The sequence below is a fragment of the Gopherus evgoodei genome, chromosome 1, assembly GCF_007399415.2.
Source record: "Gopherus evgoodei ecotype Sinaloan lineage chromosome 1, rGopEvg1_v1.p, whole genome shotgun sequence".
NCBI lineage: Eukaryota > Metazoa > Chordata > Testudines > Testudinidae > Gopherus > Gopherus evgoodei.
Genome location: NC_044322.1, coordinates 293742247 through 293754808, shown reverse-complemented (window position 1 = coordinate 293754808; position 12562 = coordinate 293742247). Strand labels below are relative to the sequence as shown.

The window sequence follows — 12562 nt, the reverse complement described above, 5'->3', positions numbered from 1 at the left end:
GCTGCAAAAGTTGTTTAGATGCATTTGATTTCATTTGTCTGATATTATAAATAGTAATGTATTGAAAAGCACGCAGTCTAAATAACTAAATATATTATATCCATAATTTAGATGTATGGTAAAAGAGCACCATGGGAGGATCCCTCAAAGTGGGTAGCAGATACTTACCCGTGGAGCTCTGCACCTGTGCAGCATGAATGGCCATCATTACTTCAGTTACGACCAGAGGACGTTGGGTTTGAGGGTTACGCATCTGCACAAGAAGGAACAACATCCAAGCACATTCCACAAAGTGACACCGAAGGAGATCCCTTGGTAAGAATGAAGCTTTTTGCTTTCCTTTGTAGTCTGTGTTTCAACCTAGAATTTGAAACATAAAGAATATACCAGTTAGCTGGTCCATTATATATTTAATTTATTTAATTACAATTTATATAAAAAAGAAGAAAAGCAGGAGAATGTATTCAAATAGAAAGCATTACCCTCATGTTACAATTTGAAAATCTCAGTAATTTCATTGTATGTATTTCCCGTCATCTAGGTGCTTACATGACCCTCATCATTGTACTAGCTGAGCACTTCACATGCATGAATCAATTGACCCTCAAAACACCTTGTATAGTTGGTAGTTATTACCTCCATTTTACAGATGGGGAACTGAGATTAAGTGACTTACCCAAGGTCTCACACACACAGTAGCAGGACAGGGAATTGAACATCCTTCTTCCCATTCATAGGAATATCTCAGAATAACTTATTATTGCATCATTGCTTACTATATAGGGAAAAAAGTCAAAATCATTACAAGACAACACATGTAATGCATTGTTTTATTTAAATATGCCCATGGATGTTTAGATTTACTATTATGTTCCATGCTAAAGGTATATTATATCAGCCATACTACAGTACTATTATCTTATAAATCTCACTCTGTAGACTGCCTTTGTTATCATTCATAATGTGAATATAGAGAACCCCATTGCAGCTACGCTGGGGGTGGTATTCTGAGAAAAGGAGAAAACCCAAAGAAAAGGGACCTTCTCTGGAGAAAATGCTCTGAACTACATTGGTGTTAAAGAGATTACTCCTGAATCCCCACAAGTGCTCAGGGCGTTCATCTCAGACCATGAATCTCCAGATAATGTAGGGAATCAGCCTATGTGACTCACTATTTTTCACCTGACAAATACAGGAGTGGTCCTTTGACCCTTTAGGAGTTGCACTGCGAGTGAATCTTCTGACCACGCTCCCAGCCCATTCGCTATCCCTTCCACATAGCAGTGTGTAGAAATGGCTAAGATTGTAGTGCAGAAGTAGTGTCCCACCATAATGAATCTTTGCTTTCTGGACCCTCCCCCATCCCCCATGTAGCAAAAGTGTGGCATCTTCACTGCATATAGGCTTGAACCTGCATTCATGAAGCCAGTGGGAGGGTTGATACTGATTTCAGTGGTGATGAATCAGGTCCATTAACCCTGTATGAGATAACAAGGCATTTCAGAATTTGTCTCATACATAGTGTGGCAAATTGCCAGTACTGTTATGCTGGGTCTCGCACTTTCTCTTCTTTGGGGAAGGTTTCAGGGCGCCATTGCTTGCCTCTGAACCGGTATTTTAATTACCCCACTAGTGTCCTTGAGGAGGGGAGTGGAGAGGGAGGGACCTGGGCCTGCCCTCTTCTCCAGGTCCCAACCCAGGGGCCCTGAGGTTTGTGGTGAACCACTTGAACTAGCGGTTCCTTCCCCTGGGCTACTTCCCTCTCCTGCCCTTCAGCTTGGGAAGGGGCTTCTTGCCCTCCTTTTACACAAGCCAGGTGCCCTTTACCTAGGGTTTCTTTTGGATTTCTCAGCCCACCGCAGCACTCCTCCAAACTTTCCTTTTGTCTCTCTTCAATACTGTTCTCTTCTCCAACTCCTGCAAACTGCTCTCTGCTCCAACCAAACCTTCGTGCTCCAACTCCCACACTGTCTGACTGAAGCAGGGGTTTTTATCACATGACTGACTGCTGGTGCTCTAATTGGCTTCAGGTGCTCTAGTTAATCTATAACAAACCTTCCTCCCCTTGCAGGGAATAAGGCTCCCTGCTAACACTCTCCTACTGCCCTCTGGCCATGCTGTGTCACAATAGACTGTAACACACATGCACACACATGAGTATTTGTCTCATACATAGAATATATAACACACACATTGAATTTGGAGCTTAAAGCTGCTTCGTGGTATCTCCAATACAATGTTCAAAACTTATAGAATTATCTGTGAATGGTGTAGCCACAAAGTATAGACATTCAGGTATTCCTGAGCAAACTTGAAAAGGGTTCACACAAATAAAATACCTTCCCTCTTCTTACCTTTCATTGCATATTTTTTGTTACAAGGAACCTGAACTGTTCACCTAAAATGTGGCAATGTCTTAAAATTGAGCTAATGTTTTTCAGTGCTCTGAGGACCTTGGCGTGAGTGCTGCTTTATGAATAAAATTATTGTCATTATACTGAGTTTGTCGTCAAGAGTTTGAGCAATTTTCTAGGGCAGGCATTGGCTTCTGCTGGTTTATCAAATGTGCTACAGGCTCCAATAATACCCAAATGAATTATGTTATGCTTCCCCTTTCCTCAGGACTATGGTCTGCTGTTTTCTGTTACTGTTCCTTTTGCTGAGGTCAGCTCTTGAGCAGCAGATGGTGCTCTTGTATGTAGCAGCTGGCTACAGTCCACCTCCCCACACACACTCTCTCTCTCTCAGAGGGTGTGCGTTCATGTGATCATGTTTGCAGTTGCTTTTCCAATTTATTCTGCCTACAGCAGCCAAAACATTATTGGAGGCTTGACTGTCTCCAAATACGGGCCCAGATGTCCAGCTGTGATACTGTTTCCTTTGCCTGTCTGTGTTGCAGCTGCAGCTATTCACAGCACTGAATTGCAGAGTTATTATATCCCTTTGGCTTATTACACTCATGCTTTTATTTAAAGAACTGAAGGCTGGGGGCAAGGGGTGGCAGCCAGGAGGAGCCACTGCTATTTTGCCCGTTCTGAAATCATTTTCCCATTTTCTCCCTTTGGGTACCAGCACATTGCATACAACAGAGTAGTTTAATTAATTTTTGACATAGCCCCTGCTGCATTAAATGCTACAGTGATTACATAAATATGTCTTTACCTTCTTTTTCAGATGAATATGCTAATGAGGCTCCAAGAAGCAGCCAATTACTCGAGTGCACAAAGCTGTGACAGTGATAGCACCAGCCACCATGATGATATTTTGGATTCTTCTCTTGAATCAACTCTCTAGAGGGGACAAACCTGGATAGAGGATTATAGTAAAATCTATTGCCACTAACTACTGCCAGGATTAAAGCAGCACACTGAGGTCGCTGAACAAGAGCAGTGTGTTGTAGGTGGGCAGGAGGCTTAACTCTGCAAAGTCAGGAATTAAAATCGAAGTGTAAAGCTTGAATTTGTTTAATTTCAAGGCATTTCAATATCAGTGGAGCCAAGTAAGACTCCATTAATCAACTGGAAAGGGCCCTAAATGGAGGGCAACTAAGCAGATTGCACATGTGTTAGCCAAACTGGAACCTTTTTTTGTTTTTCCTCTCTCTCTCTCTCTCTCTCTTTCTCGCTCTCTCTCTCTCTCGCTCTCTAAAAGCTTACAGCACAAACGTTTTGTTTTTTCCTTTACTTTTCTCTGAGGTGCTGCATTAGCAATGCAGTCTTCTGATCCTCTTCTAACCTCTGTTGTGCCACATGGTGCTGGTCACAGGACTACAGTAGTGTTTGTCGTACACTACTACCCATTCCAAAATGAATCAAAGATGATGATAGTAACTCAATAAGCACAAACAGTATTGTGCTATCACCAGAAAACACTACTGTGATATGCTGGATAAGTGCCAATTTAATTCTTAATTGCCATGGTCACAGTGACACTCTCCATGAAGTTTTTAGTGTACAAGTCACCGATTTTATAAAATTGTTTTTACCACAAAGGTCTTTTTTAACCACCTACCCACTCCTTTACAGTTTTATACCAATTATTAACCAACACTGACTAAAGGCTTTTTAGGGCTTCATTTGTTTGAGCCTTTTCAGTGGAAGAAGGAACATTTCCTATGGTGCTGTTTCACTGCCTTAAAACAGATTTCTAGAACAGTTTTACGGTTCGTTTAATTCCTAAACCATTGGTAATTTACACTGTTTTGTTTTCATTTACTACCGAAATAATATCAGTTAACACAGTAGCCTCATATCTGTATATCATGATTTTTTAAGAAATGGATAGGAGAAAGAACAGTTGCTATATAGTATTTTTATCTTGTGAATAGATTGCTCTGCCTTCCCTCATAAATATACAAGAAACCCAGAACCCACTTCCACTATCACCTAAAAGCTGAGAAAGCTGACCCAGATCCATTCAGTCCTGTGGAATGGAGTTTTTGAAGGATGTTTCGAATTCTTATCCAGCAGAGCTGGATGCACTTGATGCAGCATGAGCACAAATATTTGTTTATTTTTTTTTCTTTTTCTAGTTTTAAGCATGTTGTTTTGATTGATATTGTTGTACATGAAAAAAATAGCATTAAAGAACACTGAAGCAGTGATGTCCACTGTGGAATAGGAAGAGTTTATACTGTAAAAGTGGGTTGGTTTTGCACAGTCTACTGGGTGGGTATTGTAAATATAAAAAGCCTTGCACAAATCAAAACAAACAAACAAGAAATTGTATTTTATCCTGTTGGTGTTGAGATGTTACACTTACTGAGATTTCCTCAATGTTGCAAACAAATACAGAATGCAAACCTTAAAAGCTGTTTTTAACCTTGTGTGTTTGTCCTGTATTTACAGTTGTTATGACTATGCAGGAGCTAGCAATTCTAGAGTGAGCATGTTTCAATTTGAATATTGAGCCGATACATTTTTGGGGGCAAAAAATGAAATTTTAAGTGCATCTGTCATGGCAGGCTACAAACAGATTGCATTAAAAAAGTGATTAGAATAATTGGAAATGCTATTGCCACAAGAGACAACTAGATAAAATAATTTTAAAAAAATAATCCAAGGGCTATGGCATTGTGTATATGTACTGTACACATAAATGGATGTTACCTTCAGGATGTGTACTTGGTGCTACTAACTCTTTGTGGCCACCCTGTGGTCATTTGCTGTAAAACAAAGACAAAGAAATCAATGCAGTTTTCAATGGCACTGAGCTGCATCAGTGAATCTAGCGGTCCCTACACGGTGCTATTGCCCTAATACAAACTCTAATTGATTTCATGCATGTAGAATATAGTCAGACTGATGTGGAGCCCCAAAATTTAGATCGGTTTCTATTGTAAAACATCAGCACATGTATTTGACAGCTGACTAAAAACCCAGCTGCTCTTTGTTATATATGTGTTCTGAACAAATTTGCAAATCTTTTCCTGCCGTTTTAGACACAAACACACACAATATTACCATATACAAAACTTCCTGCAATACATCTCAGTGAGTCCACCTAGTTTACAACTTAAAAATTGTTTGTGAAACATTTGTCTGTATACATTTTATATTTTGTACATTTTGATGTAACATATCATGTAAATAGACAGAAACAGTGAAATAAATCATCTGAAAAGTTTTGTAGTCTTTGTAAAGCCCTAATAATAAGTATTTGGTGTCATCGGACTTAACTGGATGATGTATTTTTATTGGTTTATTGTTCCTCTAGCTTGTAAACCAGCTTGCATATATTTTTTTGCAGGTGTGCACACTGTATCTGTCTAAATTATTACTTTGACATTAAAGTGGAATTATTTATTGAAAGTGCGGTCTGGTGTCTTTGCAATCAGGAATACTGAATGATTGGGTTGTATTTGAAAGGTAAAATATGTAAACAAAATGGCAAATGGAAGGAAGTAATTTTCCTTCCATTTGTATTGCATAACTAATCTTTATAAGAATGAAAGCATGTATTCTCTCTAGTTCTGGTGATCCTTTTGCTGCTTTTGAATGACAACTTCCAGGCACAAATCCAAAACAGAGTGATAAAGTAGTTCAGGAACAATCTAAGGGTCTGATTCTTCACCAGTTTTATTCAAGTGCAACACTACTGGTTTCATTTGTGTAAAATTGTTCCTATAGTATATACAATTTTAGGGTTACATCCTTAGCAGGTATTAATCACTGTAGTTTCACTGAAGTCAGTGATGGTCAGTGAAAACTCATTATATTTTAATTCTCATAGATTCATAGATTTTAAGGCCAAAAGGGACCATTGTGATCATCTAACCTGGATTTCTGTATAACTCATGCTACAGAACCTAACCTAATAATTTCTGCATTAGGGCCATAACTTCTATTTGAGCTATAACATATCTTTTAGAAAGACATCCAATTTGATATAAAACTTCAAGTGATGGAGAATCCACCACATCCCCAGATAAGTTGTTCCAATGGTTAATTATTCTCACTATTTAAAAATGTGTGCTTTATTGCTAGTCTGAATTGTGTAGCTTCAGCTTCTAACCATTGGACTTCATTATGCCTTTTTCTGTTAGATTAAAGAGCAACCTACTATCAGAAATTTCTTCCACATTTTTCATGACCGTCACCTCTTAACTTCCTCTTGGATAAATTAAATAGATTAAGCTTCTTTAGTGTGCCACTATAAGTTATTATTTTCCAGATCTTCAAAAATTATTGTAGCAATTTTTTGAAGACTTTCCAATTGGTCAACATCCTGCTTGAAGTCTAGACATCAGAACTGGACAAAATATTCAAGTATCAGTCTTACTAATGCCATCTATAAAGGTAATACCATCTCCTTGCTACTACTTGCTATTCCTCTCCTTATGCATCCAAGGTTCATGTTTGTTTCCTTAGGCACAGCATCACCTAAGTCGCATTATTCCCCTAAATCCTTTTCAGTATCACTGCATTCCAGGATACTGTGTCCCAGTCTGTAAACGTAACCTACATTCTTTGGTCCTAAATATATGACCTTGCATTTGTATTAAAACACATGTTATTACAAGAGCCTGCCTTACCAAAGGATCCAGATAATTCTATATAACTTACACCATCATTTACCACTCCAACAATTTTTTCTGTTACCTGCAAATTGTACCAGCAATAATTTTGTATTTTTATCCAGCACTTTGATAAAGATATTGAATAGCATTTGGCAAAGAAGAGATTCCTGCTAGATCCCACCTGGAACATGCCGGATGATTCTGATGATTTCCCATTTACAGTTATTTTTTGAGATCTATCAGTTAACCAGTTTTTAATCCATTTAATATTGAACTGACTATAAGAATGTCATGTGGGACTAACTCAAATGCCTTATAGATGTCTAAATATATATAACAACATGAGTATATAATCAATTTTGTCATAAAATTCAAGGTAGATTCTAATTAGAAAAGTCAGACCAGTTTTTATGTGTAAGACAACTGTTTGATGTAATTTAACCTTGCACGTTTCTAAGAAGAAATGTGAAATTCTGAAAACTAGGGTGCCACATAGGAAAATGATGATTCTCCTTTATAAGGATGTCTTTTTTCCAGGTGAACTCTCACAAACTTTTTAACTTCCCCACTGTCTCCAAAACTGAGTTATCTTTGATATAATGAAGCAAGTTTTGGTGCTCTGATGCAATCAGACTGAACAAGTAACAAATATAAAGCATTTGATACAGATCCACATGGAAAATTATTAGTTAAACTGGAGAAAATAGGGATGAGAATCAAAAGGTGGGCAATGAATTGGTTAAAGGGGAGACTATAATGGGTCTTGCTGAAATGTGAAATATCCAGGTGCAGGAAGGTTATTAGTGGAGTTCCTCAAGGATTGGTTTTAGGACCAATCATTTACCATTTTCATTAATGATTCTAGCACAAAAAGTGAGAGTGTGTTAATAAAATTTGCAGATGACACAAAGTTGGGAAGTTTTGCCCGTATGGACTGGAATATCCTACAAGAAAATCTGAATGACCTTGAGAACTGGAATAATAGAAATAGGATGAAATTTAAGAGTGCAAAGTGCAAGGTCATGTACTTAGGGACTAACAACAAGAATTTTTGCTGTAAACTGGGGTTCTATCAGTTGGAAGCAACAGAGGAGGAGAACAACCTGGGTGCATTAATTGATCACAGGATGTCTGAGCTTTCAGTATGATGCAGCCATCTTCTTCGGCACATGACCAAGATTCATCACCCACTTTGATCTGCTGGTTATATCATTAGCTTCCCTGGGATGGGCCAGATACTAACAGGGAGTGCAACGTGAATGCTGATCCATTAAAATGTCTGATGCAATCCAAAGATGCTTCAGGTAAGGTATTTCCTGTAGAGATATGGAAATGTTATTACCATTACACAAGGCACTGATGAGACCTCATCTGGAATATTGTATGCAATTTTGATCTCCTATGTTTAAGAAACATAAATTTGAACTAGAATAGGTGCAGAGATGGGCTACAAGGATGATCAGAAGACTGGAGACCCTACCTTTCAAGAGGAGATTTAAGAAGCTTGTCTTGTTTAGCCTAACAAAACAAAGATGAGGGGAGATATGATTGTGTTCTATAGATACATTGGAGGGATAAAAAGCAGGGAAAGAGAGGAGTTATTTAAGTTAGGGGGCCGAAGCTGGTACAAGAACAGATAGCTATAAACTGGTCATCAACAAGTTTATGCTTGATATTTGGAAGAAGGTTTCTAACCATCAGAGGAGTGAACTTCTGGAACAGTCTTCCAAGGGGAGTAGAGGGAACAAAAATACCTAATTTCTTTAAGACTGAGCTTGATATGTTTATAGATGGGATGGTATAATGCAATTGCCTACAGTGGCATATGGCCTATCAACAACTACTGTTGGTAAATATGTCCAACTGCTGATGATGAGACTAGAGGAGGAGGGCTCTGAGTGATTATGGAGAATTCTTTCCCAGGTGTCTAGATCATGGGTCTAATTTATTCAATGTTTGGGGTCAGGAAGGCTTTTCCCCCCAGGATGGGGGAGGTTCCCTTTCCTTTGCAGTATGGGGCACAAAGTACTTGCTGGTTTGACCTAAAATAAATGGTGGGTTCTCTGTAACTGGAAGTCTTTAAATCAAGATTTGAGGACATCAGTAGCTCAGCCAAAAGTTATCAGCCTACTACAGGGAGTGGGTGGGTGAGGTTCTGTGGTTTGCAATGTGCTGGAGGTTGGATCAAATGATCATGATGATCCTTTGAAGCCTTAAAGTCTATGAGTTTATATAGCTTTAGTGTCCATTAACATGTGTCTAGTTAAAATAGGAGCTCACATACAAGAACACGGAAGGTTTTTTAAATAAAAAATGGGTTGGCAATCTAAAGATGGTGGTGATTAACCTCCTAAAGCCAGATTCATCTTTACTCTGTGGTCTCCTTACTCTGCTCTGGTAGTGTAAAGAGTCCTTAAATTGAGCATACATTCCATTTACATGCACTTTAAAGATTTTTTAGGCTGCCACAGTGGTATAAAAGGGCCTGCATGTAAGTAAGAACCTAATCCAAACTAGAAATTTAAAATTCATTTGCAGCCAGAACAAAATGAAAATGCTTAATTACTCTTCAAGCCTATAAACAATAATATATTATAAAAAGGAAATATGATATAACTGTTGCAAGTTATCCCACATACATGAGCTAAGGGAACATACTACCATACTGAATTGCCAAATTGCGTGTGTATAGAGCATCAATTTATCTCCTTATTAGTATTTATCTGGAGAGCTGACTGATGAATCCCTGTAGTCCAGTGACAGAGATTTTTAGACAACAGTTTCTGAGCTAATGGTATAGTATTCCCAGCTAAGTACTAGTGTAATTGGTTCTGCCTAGCCAAACTACTGTTTATGCTATTATTAAATAAACATAGCATTTCTCAGCATGCACTTTTTTCTTGATGACTGAATAATGGAACACAAATTAAATGCTACCACTAAGTTAGTCCATGCTACAGCTGCAGATGCACTTTCAGGAGTCAAATGTTTTTCTATGGAATAATACCAGCAGCAGAAAATGGACTCTGTCATAAAAGATCAATTAACTAAGGTCTAGACTATATGACCCCCTTTCTGCACTAAATCTCATTTTCCTTGTTCTTAATTCAACTAAAATCTTCAATAAACAATAAACAATAGCAATGAGTGATCACATTCTTGCTAAAAGCTGGGCTTTACTGCACTCAAGTTTCATAAATGAAATAATACTTTGCCTTTTGTCTGTGCAGGTACTTGTTTTGTGAATATTTCTTTATTAAGTCAGACATAATTTAGAAAAAGAAAAATACAGACAATGAATGAAGCATCTGAAAAATAAGGTGAGTGGCAAATGGCAAGAATTAAAATGGGGATTGGTATGGTGACATATGACCAACAAGAATGACTTTATTGTGCCATCCTACATGGATGGACTCTGAAAGAACAAAGAAATAGACACGAGAACAACTATTAGCTGTACAAGAAAATCACAAGTAAAGAAAAGGCCCACTTAGCCCAAGCTAACTGTGTCTCGGCATTTATATTTCAATTCAGCCAATATCTACAAGAAATCCTATGTTCTCTGCCCTACAGGAAGCCCACTTAAAAGGCCTTCCGTGTACCAAGTTTAAAAATGACCAAGATTTGCAACAAAAATAGTGGAGGACAAATCTAGAAATTATGTGAGGTTAATTTACTGGAAACGTGGCTGCTGCTATTATTACAGTGCCAATAATGTCACAAGCACTTTATAATTTTTCCTATAGCTTTCCAATCTCGTGAGCATTTTCAATAAATTATCATCTTAAGTTGTGAAATAATATGGTTTGTTTGGGACACGGTTAAGGCCTCGATTCAGCAACCCATCCCTATTCAACAAAACACTTAACCAGGAGGCAAACTTTTAACGCATGTTCAAGGCCCAATGACTTCAACAGAACTTAAGCATCTGCTTAAAACTGAGGAAATGCTAAACTGCTTTGCTAGACTGAGACCTAAACTGAGATTTCTCAAAGGAGTGAAGTTACTTGGCACCATCAGGGAAGGGTCAAAGTGGGATGGCTGGCAGAGCCAGCCGAAAGAGCTAGCAATCTCTGAAGCAAACAAGGCAGCTGCTGGAGAGGGAAGCACTATAGATTATTCTGAACAAGTTATCTGATCATTAAAATTTTGTAATAAACAAATGAATTTCCAGTCTTGGTTATTCCAGAGACATTTTTAGCCCACTTCAAGGATCAGGTGCAACTGAGAGAGAAACCTTACTAAGAACTCAGTCTCCAATTACTTTTTCCATTTATTCTGCTAAAATGTTATACCTGGAATATTTAAGAAAGAGTTGTACATATTTTCTTCAGATTAATAGAGCCATCTACTTTTTTTATTCCTAATTAAGTTATTCTGAGACTTTGGGAAAATGCCACATGCCAAATGCCTAACTCATGTTGCAGAGAGTGCTGGCATGTTATCCGGAGAGTGCTATGCAATCCTTTATCATTACAAATGTTTGACTTTTCCTTAGTTCTATTTCTACAAGCAAAGCCTATTGTTACATATTTTAAATATATAGTTCTCTCTGCCTATGTATCTGTGAGTAAGCCAATACTTTTGAATATTTCTTTAAGAACATTTTGACAGAAGAATAGCCTTGATGTAAAACCAAGTTCAAACTTTAGACTAACACTTCCTCTATATTCCAGATCACAAATCTAGCCAAATACAATTTTAGAATAACTATTACAAATAATATTGCAACAATAAATATTCCATAGTCTGAGGCTGAGGGATTAAGTCTTTCCTTCATCTAAACTCCTGATTCTGTCTATCAAGTTTGCAACATAAATGCTTGCAAATCCTTTACAGATATGTAAATCATCTTGAAGTAAGTTGCTTCTTTTACCAATTGTTTTGTAATATGAATTGATTGTATCGTGCACTCCGATCAAATTTGCATTTAAATCATTCTTCTTTTATTAATTTTTAATTGCTTTTTTCAGGTAAATAATTTCATTCACCGTGAAGGAAAAGGCCAAAATTAAAAGTTGCATAAACTAAGCAAAGCTATTAACATTTCACTCCCCCATGACTAATGGACTCAGCATTATTTGTAACCTCTTAAATAAGTGCTGAGTTGCCCTACAGGCATAGTAATTAAGAAAATCAAAATTAATGTCTTCATGAATTCACCGGATTAAGGTCTCCATTCTGGAAAATTGAGACAGCATTTAAATACATGATTAAGTCCCAAGGAAAATTAAATGAACTTAACTTTAGACACATCCTTACATCCTGAATATAAGGATGGAATTACACATAAGATGAAGTGTCTTCCCGAATCAAACCCCAAATCCTGCAATATTTACTCAGTCAAACCTCTCACTGATGAGAATAGGCAGGATTTGACCCATAGAGTCTTTTTTGGAGAGATCTTACACCCAGGAATTGTAGTTTAATTGTACATGCAGGCACTGATTTAAACTAGATCCTATCCTGCTAATTCAGCTATATCCTCTGAAGTCAGCTAAAAACCTCAGGCTATGCTATTAATCCAGCTGGATAACAGGCCTC

At 37.6% G+C, this 12562-nt stretch overlaps 1 protein-coding gene across 13 annotated transcripts in view; it reads left to right on the top strand.

Moving 5' to 3' along the window:
• The window catches only part of NAV3 (neuron navigator 3), an 854219-nt gene extending 848429 nt beyond the window's left edge, over positions 1-5790 (top strand). For all 13 annotated transcript variants that reach the window (XM_030548663.1, XM_030548662.1, XM_030548658.1 and 10 more), the window contains 2 exons: positions 112-315; positions 3175-5790. In XM_030548663.1, the coding sequence (XP_030404523.1) occupies positions 112-315; positions 3175-3294 (324 nt within the window). In that variant the 3' untranslated portion in view covers positions 3295-5790. The remainder of the gene's footprint in view (positions 1-111; positions 316-3174) is intronic.
• Positions 5791-12562: the final 6772 nt, after the last annotated feature.